We start from the raw sequence: 19,807 nt of genomic DNA, 5'->3' as shown, positions 1-19,807 counted from the left end.
TGCACGGGCATAAGCACTTCCCTTAATAGTGTCCAGGAGTCCTATCAGTGACCACAGCAATGCAGAGCCTCCACCCAACGGAGAACTGTACACCATCTCCACCCTGACGTTAATTGTCCCAGATCTCCCTTACTGGAAACCATCATGTGACCCAATGACCACTTGGCTATGCTCCACGGCTTTGTTCACTCCCATCAGATTTTTCCTGTGTGCACAACACTCCAACTCTATCCCAGGACCAAAATAAACTGTTGAGTAAGAGCATGATGCTGAGGATATCCAGAGGGGTGGTGTATGTGTGGGGAAAAAGTCTACCCTGAACAGAACACATCTGATATTTCTAAACTGGATGTAAATGTATCCCAATTATATAATTAAAAGTCTCTCTAGAGCCAATATGCATGATTTCAAATATAGGTTCTAGTGAGGGATCGTACTAATTATTTGTAGTATATTTAAGCATGAATTGAATCACTCTGTAGGTAAAACACTGCCTTCACACTTTACTTCATCTTTGCAAACTTTACGCCTCAATGAAAATAAATCTTATAATTTCAAGTTTAGTTTAGTGGCAATTGTTTGACGTCTTGAAGTTGCTCATTCAACTTGTTCTTAACAGATGGGAGCTGGTTAGGAAATTATGTTCCTTAGATTTTTAGAGTATGTTACACCTCGGGAATGATTCTCTGTATCTCATCTGGATAGCATTCATCTCTTTAAGAAGTTTCTTGCTCTCCTTTTGGAATCCCTCCTGGAGAAGTCGTTCCTGTTGCTAAAACGGAAAGTGGAGACTGAACTCACACAACTTAAAACATTTCTCACACTTGCTAAATTATACCTATATTAATCCCTTATGGGTTTTGAAACTTGTTTTTGAAATCTTTTCCTCCCTTAACTTCCATTATATCACTGTTTCTTGGGTCTCCTATGCCTGTCAAAATTTTTCTGGGCTTTCTTTAGCTGCAGAATTGTTCTCATAGTTTCTAAAATATTAGTGACCCAGAATTTCTTTTCTTTTTTTTTTTTTTTTTTTGGCTTCCTTTACCCTGATGCAACACACTCTTTCAGGAAAAACTGTCTTTTTCCACTTCAAGTCTAATTTATGTAGTGTGGACTCCCAAATACTTATCTAAGAAGCAAGAAAGATGGACGAACACATAGGAAGGTTACTGCATGATTCAGAATCACAGCAGATTTTTTTTTTTTTTTTTTTTTTTTGCCGTATGCGGGCCTCTCACTGTTGTGGCCTCTCCCGTTGCGGAGCACAGGCTCCGGACGCACAGGCTCAGTGGCCATGGCTCACGGGCCCAGCCGCTCCGCGGCATGTGGGGTCTTCCCGGACCGGGGCACGAACCCGTGTCCTCTGCATCGGCAGGTGGACTCTCAACCACTGTGCCATCAGGGAAGCCCCACAGCAGATTTTTGATCATGGAATTTAGTACAAGTCTCCAAAATTTGGTGGCAGAGGTAACAGAAATAAGCTGAGAAGATTAAGCCTGCACTGGTCGATACTGTATTACTGCGTAGACATCCTGACTCAGCGTAGACATCCTGACTCAGCGTAGACTTGGAGTAGGGCCTGGAGAACAGGAAGGTACTGGCAGCCTAGGTATTTAATTATGTGGTTAATTGTGTAGACGGTCATGAAGTCTTCCTACTCATTAGGACGCTTCCAGACATAAAGTTATATCTCTGAAATGACAATTTCCTCTTTTGAAAAATGACAATATAATGGTACCCGTAACATAACGTACGGATTTGCTCACAGAATATCTGTAAAGCCACTGTTCAGTGCCTGGCAATGAATAGCTATGGTTTATTAGTGATTTAATTCTATGAGATTTTATCCTGCAAGTAGATAGCCTTTAGTAACCAGAGATGGTCAGGGGCAGAAGCAATAAGAGAATGAAATGTCTACTAGTGTTCGGGCTAGAAAAGTCCTTCAACTGACCTAATGCTCTAAATTCTAAGCAGTGTTTTTTATTCAGCACAATGGTAGAAAGAATGGAGATGACACAATTGAATACCTGAAGTTTAGGGCTAGAACCCTCTCCTGCTCTGCCATTAACTGGGCCCTCTCCTTTTCCATCTTCTCAGCCAGTTCTTTCACATGTTCCTGATAACTGTTTTCTCTCTCTTGCATCACCTGGTCATTCTTCTTTTGCATTTCCTCCAACATTTTGTTTGCAGCTTCTGCAGATTTAGACTTTATACATTCCACGTAAGAAGAAAAATAAGCGGAGAAATATGAGGATCTTAATTTATTGTTAGAGCTTTATTTTCACCCTTTTTGCTTGTTTGTTTGCTTATTTCATGAAGAAAACTTGTGGTTATTTTTGCACTGAGGAATCAGAGGACAGATTGACATAAATATTAGTTAATAAAAGAATCCCCTAAAACTATGAACTATACTTGCTATTTTTTGCTCTATAGTAATATTCCAGGTGGACTAATGTGGCTAACATTAACATTTCTAGCGCTTTCCAACTATGTAGAGGGTTTTCAGTTATTCTCACCTTCAATCTCTTTTTCTTTTTCCGTAAGTGACTGATCAGTATGTTGAAGTGCATCAGCCACATCTTTCTTGGAATCCAAATATTTCTTCAGTGTCTCTTCTGTTTATTGATGCAGAAGAAGTTAGAATTAGGAAATAGAGACTATAGGTTAAAGTAAAACCTAGCAGTACATCTCTTAATTCAACTTCATTTTACCACCCATTTTAAAATTTAAATACCTTTTCCAACTAAGCTTTCTTAAAACCCAACTCCGGATCCACCTTCAAACTTGCTTCATTCTCAGTCACCCCAATTTTAGTAATTTAATTAGTAAATCTTGTCTTCTAATTGTATGAGTTAAAAACCTTATGGTTATCCTTTATGTCTTTTTTTTTTCCCCTCACAAATCCCAGGTACCATCATCAGTTAATGATGTTTGCTCTGACTTCAAAATAAAACTAACCAGGGCCCGTCAATTGTCACCTGCTCCTCCCAAACACCCTGGTCCAAGACATCATCACTTCTTGCCTGAACCACGGCATTAGCTTCATAATTGGTCTCCCTGCTTCCTTCCACTCTTGCACCCCTATAGCCTGTTTTCCTCAAGGCAGCTAGTGTTGTGTTATATTACTTTAAGAAAGATCACTTCACTTTGATGCACCAAATCCTCTGCTGATTTTCCAACTCCTTCCAAGTAAAATTGAAACTCCTCTCAGTGGCCTCCAGGATACTACTTTGTTTAGCCTCTGGCCCCTGAGCATCACTCTGACCTCACCTCCTGCCACCTCTTCCTTTGCTCACTGCCTTCTTAATGCATTTCCTGCCATTCCTAGATCAACCAATTTATCCTTCTGGATGTTTCTGTTGTTTGAAATTTTCATCCTCTAGATGCCCGCTTGGCTCACTCCCTGACTCCTTTGAAGATTCTGCTGAAACAGTACCCCACGATAGAGGCCTTCTCTAAAAACCTACATATAAAATAGTACCACATATCCTTCCTCTCCCATGCCTGTAGTCTACTTTGTGTTTCTTCAGGGCACATTTTGTCACTGTGATAGTGACTTCTCGAGTCTAGTATTATTCTCTCCTTTGCCTTAGTAACAGGACGCTTAATTTTTTCCACCAGGGCACATTGTGGGCCTTGATAAAATGTTGCACTTTCTAGTCAACCTCCCGGTAGCTGAGGTGACCATATGATTAAAATATAGCTAATACCACTTATGTGGAATGTTATATAGTACTTTTTGCAGATCGCCTTAAAGAGAGTTGACCCAGAGACTTTTAACTCTTCTGTTTTTCCCTTTTCTTTCCATCTGTAATATGGAAGTAGTGGGTGATATTCCAGTAGCCATCCTGGACCATAAGTTGACCTTGAAGATGTAGGCTGGGTGCTAAGGTGCTGGAGCAGTCGAAGTCCTGCAATCAAATTCCGCTAATCTTCATGTCTGATTCTCTAGGAATTCCTCCTCCTATAGCCAGGCCCCCACGTTGGGAAGCCTGACATGGGGCTCAGAACCTTCACTCCAATGGGTGGACTTCTGTGGTATAAGTGTTCTCCAGTTTGTGAGTCACCCACCCAGCAGTTATGGGATTTGATTTTATTGTGATTGCGCCCCTCCTACCTTCTCACTGTGGCTTCTCCTTTGTCTTTGGATGTGGGGTATCTTTTTTGGTGAGTTCCAGTGCCTTCCTGTTGATGACTGGTCAGCAGTTAGTTGTGATTCCAGTGCTCTCGCAAGAGGGAGTGAGCGCACGTCCTTCTACTCCGCCATCTTGAACCAGTCTATTCACATGATTTTAATCATACCTCTTTAACCAGGGCTTAATAATTTGATAATTTTATAAAGTTAAAAGAAATGAAAGTCTTCTTTTAGTAATGCCCTATCATTATCTTTTTAACTTCAACGTCTCAATCCCTGTAACTTGAAGTGTTCATGATAAAACATTTGTTAACTTTTTGAGATACCAGCAAATGCAGACTACAGGCATGCCAGTTTTTATTCTTATCCTGTAAGAAAGCACTTCCACTTCCACTATGGTTGATTACTTCTGACTTCCTCTGCAAAAAAAAAAAAAGATAAGGTACTTTAAGAAAGTGTCAAGAAAGAAAGAATGTTGAAACATTCCTGGTTCTCAGTTTAGACTCTACCTCTGCTGGAACCTAATTCGACACAGAGCTGCAGCAGTGGGCACTTAAAGGACAGCCTGCTGCCCAAAATCAGCTTTCATATGAACTCATTTGCCAGATCAGGCTCAGCTGCAGCATGTCGTTTTATTTTTATTTTTTTTTGCGGTACGCGGGCCTGTCACTGTTGTGGCCTCTCCCGTTGCGGAGCACAGGCTCCGCACGCGCAGGCTCAGTGGCCATGGCTCACGGGCCCAGCCGCTCCGTGGCATGTGGGATCTTCCCATACCGGGGCACGAACCCGTGCCCCCTGCATCGGCAGGCGGACTCTCAACCACTGCGCCACCCCCGAAGCCCGGGATGGTCGTTTTAGAGAACATTTACTGCCTCTTATAAATCTCTTCCCACCCAGCCTCAATTTTAGCTGGTGGAGATATCCTTTAGAGGTGAGAAGAAAGCTGCTTCAATTGGAAAGTTAGTAGTGTTATCCTCTTTGTTTTTTATCAGTTTAGCTTCACTGGTTTCACTTTTCTCTCTCCCTAGCAATTTGGATTTGACTTTATTCCTCCTATGTCCTGAGACTTTCCAGATTTTCTTCTGAGACCCAATAATAAAAATCAAAACTAGCAGGCGACATCTGCAAAGAAATAGACTGAAATGAAACTGAGAGTCCAAGGCAATCACTCAGCAGAGGAATCACTGAGAGCTATGCTAGTGAGAGAGTTTGACATGATTTCTCAACTGGAAACTTTATTTTTTTAAAATTATAATAGCTATTTTAATATTTGACAATTGGTATTTATTTGTGTTTGACATTTGACTGACGTTTTTTAAATTTGGAAATACTTAAGAAATAATAATTACAGTTTTGATTTGTTATTTAATTATCAGTAAAGTTATATGAATATGACAGTTATATTCATATCATTAATCTATTTTTCCACTTGTTTGTCTTCTTTATTGGTTTATTTGTTTCTTTATAGAACTTTACACAGATGTAGAGAACAAATGTATGGATACCAAGGGGGAAAGGGAGGGTGGGTGGGAGGAATTGGGAGATTGGGATTGACACATATACACTATTGATACTATGTATAAAATAGACAACTAATGAGAACATACTGTATAGCACAGGGAACTCTACTTAATGCACTGTGGTGACCTAAATGGGAAGGAAATCCAAAAAAGAGGGGATATATATATATATGCATTGCGGTTTCATTTTGCTGTACAGTAGAAACTAACATTGTAAAGCACTTGTACTCCAATAAAAATTAATTAAAAAAATGAAATGTTGTTAGGGCAAAAGAAAACATAAACAAAGTTAAAAAGGAAACAACTGAGGAAAAAATATTTGCAATCTAGATAACAAAGAATAAATTTCAACTGGAAGCTTTAACTTCTATTATTAGAAGACATCTTAGAGACTGCTTATAATAAAAATGAAAGAAAGGTCCATTGGATCAATTAAAATAATGTTATTTGCTTCATGTTTGGGGCCAGTTTGAAAAGCATTAGGATGAGAAAACCTAAAATAATAATTTTCTAAGTCAGGTTAGACTCAGTCACAATGGAGCTGGTTACTCATGTTTAGTGAGTGAGGACTGTAAGTTCTTTGAGGGAATGACTATGTCATACATTTTGGAATTCTCTTTACCTAACCCAGGTACTGGCACTTAGTGCTCAATAAATAATAAAAAATAATGAGGATAGATTCCATTTTTTTGCACACTTGATTCATACCCAGTGACAACTTCTTTACAGAGATTAGCCCCTCTGAGTCTTATTACAAATACTTTTACCACAATATTAGAGAGGTTTAATAATTTGTTAAAATCACAAGGCACTAAGTATGATTTGAACCCCAAAAGTTTTCTCCAGAACCCATGCTATCAACCACCTCACTTAATACCTCTGTGTTTGCTGAGTGAACAATAATAACAGTAATGTTTCTTATTTATCAATTGCTTCCCAGGCCAAACTCTTTACATATATAATTTGAGACTCATAATAATGCTTTATGATATGGGTAATTATTATCCCCACTGTCCCAGGAGGAAAAAGAATCAGGAGGTAAGAAATATGTTGACCTAAATGTTCTTTGTTCAGTTTAAAGGATTATGTACCCTACAAATGTTGAGTGCAGTGTTCTATGGATATTTAATAGAACCCAACAGAATTCAGTGGAATTCCTTTCTTTGCTCTTCATTCCATTCTCTGTCTCTGAGTTTCCATCTGGGTATACATACAAATATATACCAATATAATATAAATATGAATAAAATTAATCTTTACCTGAAATGGGACATACTCTTCAGTTGAAGAGAGAGTTACATAATAAAGTACTAAACGGGAAGATTAGAATCGGTGGGAATAAGAAGGGCGAGTGTGGACTGAACAAATTGTAATGCTAAAGCTATAGTGGATGCCCATTTAAAATATTATCTAAGACTTATGGTTAAGCGTTATGTCCCAACCGGGAGCAGAAGGACCATCCAGGGAACATTTAAAACTGTTACAGGCAGAAATGATGAGTTTTTAAATGAATGGTCCTGGGTCAATGAATACCCATAAGGAAAAACAAGGAAATGACTTCTACCTCATACCATACACAAAAAGCAAGTCAGCGAGATTGTGGAATTCAAAATAAAAGGCAAAACAATGAAGTCTCTAGAAAATAATATGGAAAAATATTTTCAAGTGTTTGAGGATAGGGAAAGTTTTTTTTTAGGACACAAAATGTTCTAAACATAATTGTAAAGACTGATGGATTTGACTATATAAAATTAAGTTGTTTATCAAAAGACACCATTAATAGAGGAAAAAGGCAAAGCACGCATGTGAGAAGACATACATAAATGATAAATGACCATATATAAATATATAAATAACTATATAAATAACTTCTATAAAGATAGGCACTCAATAGAAAAAAGGATAGGATACTTAGGCTCTGCAAAAAGAAGATATCCAACTGATCATAAACATTAGAAAAGGGTCTAATATCATAAATCATAAGAGAAATCAAGTGAGCATCACTAGGATATTGTTGTGCACACCTACCACAATGGCTTAAATTAACAATACTGATGATTGCAAATGTAGACTAATATATGGAGCAACTGGAATGCTCAGACATTGCTCCTGAGTAAATTTAGTACAACCACTAGGGTAGCCTTTGATTTTGATATTGATGGCACCAGGAGATGTCTCCTGGTGCTTATGCCCTTGTGTAGTCCCCTCCACATTAAATACAGGCTTGGTCTTGTGACTTGACAATGATACATCAGCAAATATGACCCAAGGTTGTTTAAGTCTCCTGAATGGAGACGTGTGCTTTTGGAGTCGAGCCTCTATAAAGATCAGGCTAGACCACTGAATGATGAAAATTCCATGTAAAGAGATTGGTTTCTGTCTTCCAACAATCACCACCAAGACCCCACAGATGTGGATGAGTCCACCTTGTATCCTCGACCTCCAGCTATTCACCAGTAGAAGGTAGTAGCTACATGAGGGTAGCGGGTGAGTCTAGCAGAACAATTCACCCAATTCACAAATTTGTAAGAAATAAAATAATTGTTGTTTTGAGCCACTAGGATTTGAGTGTTTATTATACAGCAATAGAAAATGGAGTCAACCACTCTGGAAAACTGGCTGGCATTATATACTAAAGTTGAATATAAGTACTCTATGGACTTGACCATTTCACTCCTAAGTACATTACTATCAGAAATATATGCACATGCATATCAGAGACATATATAGAATGACCGTTTCATAAGTATTTATAATATCGCCAAACTGAAAATTATCCAAATGTAAATCAACAGTAAAATGTATGTGGTATGTCTGCACAATGGAATGTCTTATAGCCATGAAAATGACCATACTACACTTATACCCAATACTGAAAATAATCTCCAGATTGTCATGCGTGAGAGGAGTTGGACCCAATAATATTCATTCCATTTATGTGAAGTTCACAAACAAGCAAATCTAATCTCTGATGTTATAAGTCAGAAAGTAGTTATTTTAGGACTGGAAGGAGGGGTTATTGATTAGAAGGGGGCACAAGAAGACCTCTGATGTATTGGTGCAAAATGAACAGGGTGGTTGTATTCATTTTCTGATATTTCACCTACTGTGTACTTTTGAGCTGAGCAATTTTCTGTTCCTATCTTATACATACACTAACATATTTTAAAAATGTTATGGGACATGTCTTTACCCTTATAAAAAAGCCAGTTGGGGCCTATTTTATGAATGTGTTCTCCCCACAACAAAGAAAAACAAAATGACTATGCCCTGCCTTGCTTCTTCCCCAATGTCACAGTCATCTGATAATATTTAGATGACTTTGTGAAATAACTGGAAAATGTAAAGCCTAGTCCAAATTAAGTTTCTTACCCGCACTTTCAGGAAAATTGGCTCAGATCCTAAAATGATCGGTCACTGTGTCAACAGAGTTTGGGGCCACATCAACTCTAATCTGAGAGAAACTGGGCAAGGACCCTCCTATCCTACCTGTCTCTTTTCTTGCCTTCTCTAACTTACCCTAAGCAATATTTTTCAAATTATAAGGTCTATAATTCATCCCTATATTTTTCATGAATGTAAAATTCTAGTGTCAAAGATAAATTTGAGAGCTTCCCTGGTGGCGCAGTGGTTGAGAGTCTGCCTGCCGATGCAGGGGACACGGGTTCGTGCCCCGGTCCGGGAAGATCCCACATGCCGCGGAGCGGCTGAGCCTGCGCGTCCGGAGCCTGTGCTCCGCAACAGTGAGAGGCCCGCGTACCGCAAAAAAAAAAAAAAGGTAAATTTGAAACTTTAGTTCCTGTTACTACAAGTGAGATTGAAAGTGAAAGTAGGGCAGGGCTGCTTTGAAATAGGGCTAATGCTGAGAAATCACCTGTTGCTTCTCCTGGCCAGTACAATCTGTTGTTTTTATCAGGCAGCCAAAAAATAATTCCAGGAACAGTTGAATCTTCTTGTGAATTGTGTGTACTATAAGGTAAATAAAAGTGAACAACACCTGCTGGAAAAAGCTCATTTCCCTATCCCCTTTTCAGAGGGTTTCTTTGGTAACAAAGAATCAGTGTCTTTTCTCTAAACTTATGAATGTAAATAAAACTCCAGGGTCTAAATAAAACCATTGGCAGCTTTACAAACCAGAGGAGTCTCCAAGTGTTTGGGCTCCACCCCTATTGAAATATGAACACCCAGAAACCTAGAGCTTCAGGTTTCCTGACAATTGAGAACTTAGAAATGTTTTATTATTCTTTCAGATGAGGGCAATTAACTAGACAGTAGCTACTTCAATTTTCAAGTGAGATTAGGGTGAATTCTTTAAAAGAAGGTATAGGAAGTTTAGGATGTCACAGCAAACTGTGCTGCACAGTACTCATGGGAAAACAGGATACCATTGATCCAAGGAAACATGTCACATACTGGCTAAAAAACAGTGCAAAAGGATGTTACCTGCTTGGCTATAGAAGAAGTATGAAATTTTATCCTGACTTTCTAGTCACTTTCAGCCTACCTATATGCATGTACTTGGTTCTTTTTACTCAATAATAAAAGTCTTCCTTCTTTTCGAAATTGTTATGGGGAGGATGTTCTCTGTTGATTAAAATTTTAATTCACAACAATATGAAGTAATTGAATTTGCTCTCTACCCCCAAACCTTTTTCCAGATGAACTAAAGTTAATATTCATAATAAATTTGGCATGTTGGTTGAGAATAATTCAATTTATGGTAGGTATAAAATTATTCTATCAATGAAATACTTATAAATCAATAATTAGTATAGAAAAGCCTGGAATAATATATTGTATACTCCAAAATCAACCTTATTTCTCACTAATTGAAGGTATTAGAGATTATTTTTTATTTTTATACGTTTCTGAATATTGTGGATTTTTTTCAATGACTACAAATTATTTTATAATAGTAGAAAAACATACCCAACAAAAAGTAATTTTCCTTTTGAAAAAGAAAATCATTTATTCAAGAAATATTTTTTGAGTATCACAATCCGTTGGCCATTCATTTTTTAGAGAAGTATTTAATAAACAATGGCACCATACCTTAATGTTCAACTGTGTACAGACAGGAAGTTATTATATTAAGGTAGGTCATGTAGGAAAGATGGCTTGGAATGAGGGATTGTACTGGTCTCCTTGGTTTGGACCAAAACCAGTCTCATTTGTTATAGTTGCACCATCCAATGTTTTTATCCTAGCGGGCAAACAAGAAAACAAATTATTATATTATCCATGTAGTAATTTAAAGTATTTTTCAATAAGCAGTGTGCTGTGTGCTTCCAATCTGCCTCCAGTTTAAACCCATGGGGTCATTAATGAGCATGTGAATTGCCCTAATCTGGTATCATCACCTTAGGAGTTAGCAGAGGAAGTATTAATTTCTAATTTACAACAAGGAGTTTATTAATTGACATAAGGGTTAGCAGAAATAATGAAGTCATTAGTGTTGAAATTATATGATAGCTTCGGAGAAGTGATCAGAACCTGATACCCTGCCAGCTATGCATATTCCAGGGCTAGAACCTGAGGTCCTGCTTCTCGCCCCAGAGAGAGAATCCTGTCCCTGCCACAGAATCTCACTGCCTCCACCTGGAGATGAATCTTTGCTGCACACAGAGGGACCTCCCCAGGCTGTAGAGTGATTGTTTAAATGCTCTCACCTTCTTGTTATTTTCAAGGTACACATATGTTGCAGAATTTAATCTGAGACTGAGGAGGCCACAAGAACCCACCTGACACTCTTGCCAGCTCTCCTGAGCTTCCTTCAGCTCTTTCCTGCATTCTTGGAGGGAGGCCTCCTCTCTCTCTCTCTCTTTTTTTTTCTTTTTTGCATTTCTCATAATTTCCTGCCCCTAATCCCTACTTCATCACAGAAGTGTTTCCTTAAGAAATACCCTGTTTTGAGACCAAGCTGACAGGTGAGAAGACAGCATAAGCTGTCTTCAAGCTGAAGATAAGGCTGAGAAGTAAGGAGAGAATTCTAGGAATGGCAGAGCTTCTGACTTAGTGTATAAAATAACACGTGCAAGGATGGTTGAGAAACTGGCTTCCAAAAAATTTGTGAAAAAGTTACTTGAAATAGATCTTTTATTCCTGCAATGTCAATAATTATTAATTAGTTTTCAAGTATGTGAGAGGCCTTTTGCCTGGAACCTTTTCTTTGTGTATATAAAATATGACAACAGATGACAACTTATGCTTGAACTTCAAAACGGGTGAATATTGCTTTCACTCAGCTTCATTGTCCTTTGTCTCACTCTTGACCCCTTTCTAATCGTTAAACATCTCTAATTGCATGTCAACATTCTTGTGTTGAATGTTGCATATTCCATTTACTGGTCATGTATACTGGGCAGATTGATGGGGACACAGCACTTTTCCTTGCCCCTTCATCCCCTTTCTAGACCATCCAGACATGCAGTATGGAGCATATTTCTCTAGATGAGACCAATGGGCTTCAGGACTTGCTCAACTCTCAGACTTCTCGTTCCAGTGTTGGTTGGAGAAACTGCAAGGTGACTAAGAATTACCTCACCTCCCTCAGGAAAGCAGAGCTGTGCTCCCCCGCCTTTAGAAGGAAAGAAGAAATGAAGACTGATTACAGAGTTGCTGTTTCATGGCTCAATGGATAACGTTCAGATTCTACTACGCTGTCAGCCTGTGTGTATTATGTGCACTGAGATATTGGTTCTCGTAGAAAAAGCATGATTTTATTTCAGCAGAAGCACCTGCACTGATTTAAAAAAACAACAACTACAGTGGAACTATGAGGGGTTTCCATGATTCTGGTAATTTCTTTACTGTTTTAAACACCATAATTACCCTGTGAGACAAAGGCAATAGTTTAATTCCTGGTAATTGTCATGGGAGGAAGTTTGAGGACACAGAGCATATAGAGTTTCTGTCCCTAAGAGAACAAGACAACAGGTTCAGTTGGGAGAGCATGTCCTTTCTGCCTTGGGGATTCCCATCTGCGCTAGTTCCTAAAACTGTGTCCAGTATTTTGAGATCCCTGGGAAAGCAGGGAATATAATGGGGACATAGTAAATGGAATGGCAGTTCTTGTATTTACTCAGCCTACACTGGTTGTTTATGTGGTGGGCTCTGCCCTGGCAACTAACAGTATATGATTCTGACCAATACATGAGGTCAAGAGACGGTAGGGGAGACAAAAGTGCACAGGCAATTTCAAGTTCACAATTATATAAAAAGTGTTGTTTCAGGAGTGACAACATGCAAGGCATGGCAGCACAGAGGTGGGTCACCCCTTCCAGCCTCAGGAAGTTAGGAAGTAGGGGATCATAAGGAGGAACAGAGGTTAACAAATAAGGGGTATCAGATGAGGAAGCACGAGTGTCTTTTTAAGACAAAGGCCCAGAGTTAAGAGAATATGTCCGGCTTGTAGAATTACAAGGAGTTCATTCTAGCTACTGCAGAGTCTAAGGCAGTAGACAGCATAAGAACTCCCCCCAAAATGGAGTTGACCCTGAAGAAAAAATTTTCTTCTAGTTCACTAACTTCACAAATTTGGGGCTGGAATTTAGATGCCATTCCAGCTAACTTCCCATATGATTTAGTATCTAAAGAGATTAGGGGGATTAGGAATTTTAAAGCTTTATTGAAAAACCAAATATTGATGAACCCACAGTATAATCAAAACTCCACCACATATACTGAGCACAGAGATATGCTTTGGGACAAAGGTGACTCATGGTTCCCAGTGACAATGATCCCCTCTTTTGGGGGTCTTAGTAGTTGCATGGGTGAACAAATAAGAATAGAAAATTTTTGAATGCACCTAGAAGTTACTATTCAGCTAGTCTTCTGGCATGTTATCAACTTGTAATAAGAGATTTTTGTCACTCGTTGGCTGGTCAAGGACAAAGCACTTCCATTTTAGAAAGAACCACCTGATAAAATCTGGGCATGTTGGAATTTTGGATTTTAAGACTCTTACCTGCAGTTGTGGAAAAATAGTGACCATTGTAGGGGCAGCCTTCAGGCAAGGGTGTTGAGGACTTTCATTTCCAGGAATCTTTGCATCTTTGTAGCTCCTATGCTTTCAAAACTCCTTTAATCCAATCTAGTGTTACCTTATTGCAAATCAAATTTGTGCTAGTCAAGCAAAGACAAGGAAAATCATTTTCTGCACAGGCCAAGAGTCAAGGATGTACTTCAAGAGAGAAAGGAGAGGCATGCAGCGCAAGTGAAGAAGCTTATGGTTGGTTTTCTTAGCACTGGTATGGAGTTTGGTGAATTAAGTACTAATTAAATGTTTATTGAATGATCGATTAATGAAAAATATGGTCATAATTCTTTGTGATCCTAATATCTCCATGGCAGAAATGAAGAGTGGGCCCTAAAATAAAGTAATAAACTAATGCCAGAATGAAAACAACATTGTTTGTTAAAATGTCATGTGGAAGAGAGTGATACCCAGGTCAATAAAGAAAAAACTTAGAAATCAGAGCTGAGTATATATATATATATATATATATCTCATACACAATTGTGCATTTGGGGTGTTTTGTTTGTTTGTTTTTTGTTTTTACTGCAAAGGAGGATCGTTATCCAAGCAAAGAAGCTTCAAACTTCAATTAAACAGGTAAATTAGATTATTAGATTGTGTAGATGATCAACAGTTTACAAAAGTTATTATCCATAAGTCATCTAGCGTGATGATAAAAAATGTCCCAAATCCCTATTTGCAGCAAGTACCACAGCTAATTTTGATGTAATTTGTTCATGGACCATGCATTTAAAAAGTGCATGGTAAACAAATAAGAGTAAACTTTATAGTTATTTTTAACAGTTGGTGAGTGTAAACGAGATTAAATTATTCCATGTAATATAGCTTTGTAGAATTTATGAAATTAAATATAGTTAATACAAAAATAAGCAAGAAACTATATCCTGGGATATATTGTCTGAAGGTAAGGACCCTCTTGTCTTTTTTCTAGGTTTCTCCAAGGCTTGGCAGGGGGCAGTTAGAAAATGTTTGAAGGAGGGAGGAGGGGTGGGATGAAGCCACCCCACGCAGCACCTCAGCAAAGGGGCTGGATTTTGGTCCTCAGTCAGAGAATGGACTTCAGCCCCCTTTCCGCAGTTGAGGTACGATGCGCTCCTGCTCCTTTGCAGGGCTTTTTGTGCAGCCCTGGGTGGATCTCGAGGGGGAGCAGCGCCTCCCAGAACAAGGTGCCCTCGATTTGGCCTCGCAGCCGCGACACACCATCGCCCTGCGCGGCCGCCAGCTGCCTTCCGGCTTGCAGGCTGGGGCCGGGATGGGCGGGGGTTCTGTGCGGTTGTTAGTTAACGGAAAAGTGCGCGAATGACCACATTTGGGAGGGAATTTATTTGGCGCGGGCGCTGTAGCTGGAGTACAGGCTCTCAGTTCTCACCTGCCTTTGCTCGCCCCTCGCCCTCTTCCTGCGTCTGGCTCCTCCCGAAACCGACTCCTCTAGAAGCTGAAAATCGAACAGGATGTTAAAGCCGGTGGGGATAAGGAGAACCGAAAGTAGATGAGCTTATTTTGTGGCTTTAACTGTTGGAGTTTTTAAACTGTTTTTTTTTTTTTAAATCAAGGTTGGAGATCGGTTTGTGGGGTGAGGCTGTGGCAAGTCCGCGCGGTTCCTCAACACCTGGCGTTGGAAACCCAAGCCTGGCCCTCTTACAGTTGGCTTAGGTGTCCTTAGCCCGCCCTAAATACAGAACAGCAGGCGTGAATGTGAACAAAGTAACTGTAGGATGAGATAGTTCAACAGCCTGTTTCTCAGGGGTGCTTTGTCGGGAAAGAGGTTTAAGGTTTTGTTTGTGTGAATGGTATTTTTGGTTTTTTTTTTTTTTTAATCGGGAAAGAGGTTTAAGGTTTTGTTTGTGTGAATGGTATTTTTGGTAATTTTTACTTACGCATTTCTTGTTTTTTCTTTGCTCTCTCCTACAGGTTTTAAAAAGAGTACTCTTGTAGTTAACCTGCCTTCTCTATTCAGGACAATAAAAATATGTGCAGTATGTACGTGCATATATAAAACCCTTGATTTTATAGTCCAGAGATAATCACTACGATTTTGATGTACATTCTTCCTGATTTTTTTCTTTGTTTATGCTAAGGTGCATCTGGATTTTGATATCTTGAAGCTTATATAATTTGGGATTCTGCTTTAAAATAATAAAAAGTAAAAATTCAAAAGAAAATATTTTAAATTAGCAAATAAATTCTAAGTAACATTTTCTTAAAGCTGGCAATGCTACAGAATTTTATCTCAGCTTTTACTTTTTACTTCTGTTAGAGTACTTCCTTATCATATTTAAATTTCATTGTGAGCAATAATTCCAGCATTCTCAATAAAGTTGAGGCATACAGAAGAAACATTTTAATGCACTTTAAAATTTCATTCGATTATACCGAGCAACAGAATGACAGTTATAATTAAATTGGCCTTTTATTATAGGCCAATTATAGGCCTCTGTTGTCTTCTGAATAGATATAGGTAGGAGTTGTTTTGCTAGAACAGTGTGGTCTTTGGTTCATTAGCTACCTTTCTATTTCCAAAATGTTCTGAGTGAATTGAGAAGACCTTAAGAGTCTTTCCCAATTTCACCAATATATTTTTGTGAAATTGGCTCTTTGACAGTAGCAGAGGTGAAAACTAAGTACTAACATTTAGATGTTAGAGATTCACTTTTCACAGCTTTAATCAGGTTCCTAATATGGCAAACTTGTATCATAAGTAATAGAATAAAACACCATGTAAATAGAATTTCATACTGAAATTATTTTAATATTGAGTTATAATTCATGTACAATATTATATAAGTTACAGGTGTATGAAATAGTGATTCACAATTATTAAAGGTTGTATTACACTTATAGTTATTACAAAATATTGGCTATAGTCCCTGTGTTGTATCCTTGTAGCTTATTTATTTTATACATAGTAGTTTGTACCTCTGAAGCTCCTACCCCAATATTGCCCCTCCCCGCTTCTCTCTCTCAACTGGTAACCACTAGTTTGTTCTCTATATCTGTGAGTTTTTCTTTTTTGTCATATCAACAAGTTGGTTTTATTTTTAACATTCCATGTATAAGTGATATACAGTATTTGTCTTTCTCGGACTTATTTCACTTAGCATAATACTCTCCAAGTCCATCCATGTTGTTACAAATTGCAAAATTTCATTTTTTTTATGGCTGAGTAGTATTCCATTGTGTGTGTGTGTGTATATATATATATATATATACACACACACACACACACATCTTCTTTATTCATTCATCTATTTATGGATACTTAGGTTGCTTCCATATCTTGGCAGTTGTAAATAATGCTGCTATGAACATTGTGGTGCATGTAACTTTTTCAATTAGTGTTTTCATTTTTTTTTTCAGATATATACCAAGGAGTAGAATTGCTGGGTCATATGGTAGTTCTAGTTTTAGTCTTTGAGAAACCTCCTTATGGTTTTCCAATTTACATTCCCATCAACAGTGTATAGGGCTTCCCTGGTGGTGCAGTGGTTGAGAGTCCGCCTGCAGATGCAGGGGACATGGGTTTGTGCCCCAATCCGGGAAGATCCCACATGCCGCAGAGCGGCTGGGCCCGTGAGCCATGGCCACTGAGCTTGCGTGTCTGGAGCCTGTGCTTCGCAATGGGAGAGGCCACAACAGTGAGAGGCCTGCGTACCACAAAAAAAAAAAAATAAATAAACAACAGTGTACAAGGGTTTCCTTTTCTCCACATCCTCACTAATATTTGTTATTTGTGGTCTTTTTGATATTAGCCATTCCGAAAGGTGTGAGGTGACATCTCGTTGTCATTTTAATTTGCATTTCTTTGATGATTAACAAAGTTGAGCATCTTTTCATGTGCCTATTGGCCATTTATATGTCTTCTTGGGAAAAATATCTATTCAAGTCTTCTGACAATTTAAATTCTTTTTTCATGTTGAGTTGTATGAGATGTTAATATATTTTGGATATTAACACTTATTGGTCATATAATTTGCAAATATTTTCTCCTATTCAGTAGGTTGTCTTTCTGTTTTGTTAATGGAGCCTTTTGTGTGTAAAAGCTTTTAAGATTATCTAGTGCCCATTTGTTTATTTTTACTTTTGTTTTCCTTTGCTTTAGGAGACAGATCCAAAAAAATATTGCTATGATTTATGTCAAAAAGTGTTCCGCATAGGTTTTCTTCTATGAATTTTATGGTTTCCAGTATAAAATGTAGGTCTTTAATCCATTTTGAGTTTATTTTTGTATATGGTGTTAGGGAATGTTCTAATTTTATTCTTTTTCATGTAGCTGTCCAGTTTTCCCAACACAACTTATTGGAGAGACTATCTTTTCTCCATTGTATAGTCTTGCTTCCTTTGTCATAGATTAATTGACCATAGGTGTGTAGGTTTATTTCTGGGCTTTCTAGTCTGTTCCATTGATCTATGTGTCTGTTTTTGTGCCAGTACCATACTGTTTTGATTACTGTAGCTTTGTAATATAGTCTGAAGTCAGGAAGCCTGATCTTCCAGAGCTGTTCTTTCTCAAGATCATTTTGGCTATTTGGGGTCTTTTGTGTTTCCTACAAATTTTAAAATTATTTGTTCTAGTTCTGTGGAAAATGCCCTTGGTATTTTGATAGAAATTGCATTGAGTCTATAGATTGCCTTGGGTAGTATGGACAGTCTAACAATATTGATTCTTCCAATCAGTGAACACTGTATATCTTTCCATCTGTTTGTGTCATCTTCAAATTCTTTCATCAGCATCTTTTAGTTTTCTGAGTACAGGTCTTTTGCCTCCTTAGGTTTATTCCTAGGTATTTTGTTCTTTTTGATATGATGCTAAATGGGATTATTTCCTTAATTTATCTTTCTGATATTTAATTGTTAGTGTATAGAAATGCAACAGACTTTTTTATATTAATTTTGTATCCTGCAACTTTACCAAATTCATTGATGAGCTCTAGTAGTTTTCTAATGGTGTCTTTAGGATTTTCTATGCATAGTATCATGTCATCTGCAAACAGTGACAGTTTTACTACTTCCTTTCCAATTTGGATTATTTCTATTTTCTTGTATGATTGCTGTAGCTAAGACTTCCAAAACCATGTTGAATAAAAGTGGTGAGGTTGGGCATCCTTGTCTTTTCCCTAATCTTAGAGGAAATGCCTTCAGCTTTTCACTGTTGAGTATGATGTTAACTGTGGTTTGTCATATATGACCTTTATTATGTTGCAGTAAGTTCCTGGTATGCCCACTTTCTAGAGAGTTTTTATGATTAATGGAAGTTGAATTTTGTCAAAAGGTCTTTCTGTACCTATTGAGATGATCATATGGTTTTTATTCTTTAATTTATTAATGTGGTCTATCACATTGATTGATTTGCAGATACTGAAAAACCCTTACATCCCTGGAATAAACCCTACTTGATCATGGTGTATGATCCTTTCATATGTTGCAGGATTTGGTTTGCTAATATTTTGTTGAGGATTTTTGCATCCATATTCATCAGTGATATTGGCTTGTAGTTTTCTTTTTTTGTGATATTTTTGTCTGGTTTTGGAATCAGGGGGATGTTGGCCTCATAGAATGAGTTTAGAAGTGTTCCTTCCTATGCAATTTTTTGGAATAGTTTGAGAAGGTTAGGTATTAACTCTTCTCTAAATGTTTGGTAGAATTCCCCTGAGAAAGACATCTGGTCTGGGACTTCTGTTTGTTGGGAGTTTTTTGTTTTTTGTTTTTTAAATAATTGATTCTATTTCATTATTGGTAATTGGACTCTATATTTTTTATTTCTTCCTGGTCTGTCTTCAGAGATTGTACATTTCTAGGAATTAGTTCATTTCTTCTAGGTTGTCCAATTTATTGGCATATAGTTGTTCATAGTAGTCTCTTATAACCCTTTGTATTTCTGTGGTGTTTGTTGTAACTTCTCCTTTTTCATTTTTGATTTTATTGATTTGGGCCCTCTCTCTCTTTTTCTTGATCAATCTGGCTAAATGTTTGTCTATTTTCTTTATCTTTCCAAGGAATCAGGTGTTAGTTTCATTAATCTTTTCTATTTTTTTTTTAGTCTTTATTTCATTTACTTCTGCTCTGTTCTTTATGATTTCTTTCCTTCTACTATTTGAATTTTGTTTGTTCTTCTTT

General features: G+C 37.8%; 1 protein-coding gene across 2 annotated transcripts in view; it reads right to left on the bottom strand.

Moving 5' to 3' along the window:
* Nucleotides 1–438: 438 nt before the first annotated feature.
* LOC111164045 (guanylate-binding protein 1) overlaps nt 439–19,807 on the bottom strand; it is a 39,874-nt gene continuing 20,505 nt past the window's right edge. Inside the window, exons 8-10 of one of the 2 annotated variants that reach the window (XM_089919906.1) lie at nt 2,518–2,610; nt 2,018–2,221; nt 439–772 (exon numbers count right to left, since the gene is read on the bottom strand). In XM_089919906.1, the coding sequence (XP_089776032.1) occupies nt 656–772; nt 2,018–2,221; nt 2,518–2,610 (414 nt within the window). In that variant the 3' untranslated portion in view covers nt 439–655. The remainder of the gene's footprint in view (nt 773–2,017; nt 2,222–2,517; nt 2,611–19,807) is intronic. The other variant, XM_089919905.1, reaches the window with a different exon arrangement.

Source organism: Delphinapterus leucas, chromosome 1 (assembly GCF_059928025.1).
Source record: "Delphinapterus leucas isolate spDelLeu-1000000601 "Yukka" chromosome 1, BTC_Dleu_Yukka2, whole genome shotgun sequence".
In the NCBI taxonomy this organism is placed as follows: Eukaryota; Metazoa; Chordata; class Mammalia; order Artiodactyla; family Monodontidae; genus Delphinapterus; species Delphinapterus leucas.
The sequence above is the reverse complement of the archived record's forward strand: the minus strand, read 5'-3'. Positions and strand labels throughout refer to the sequence as shown.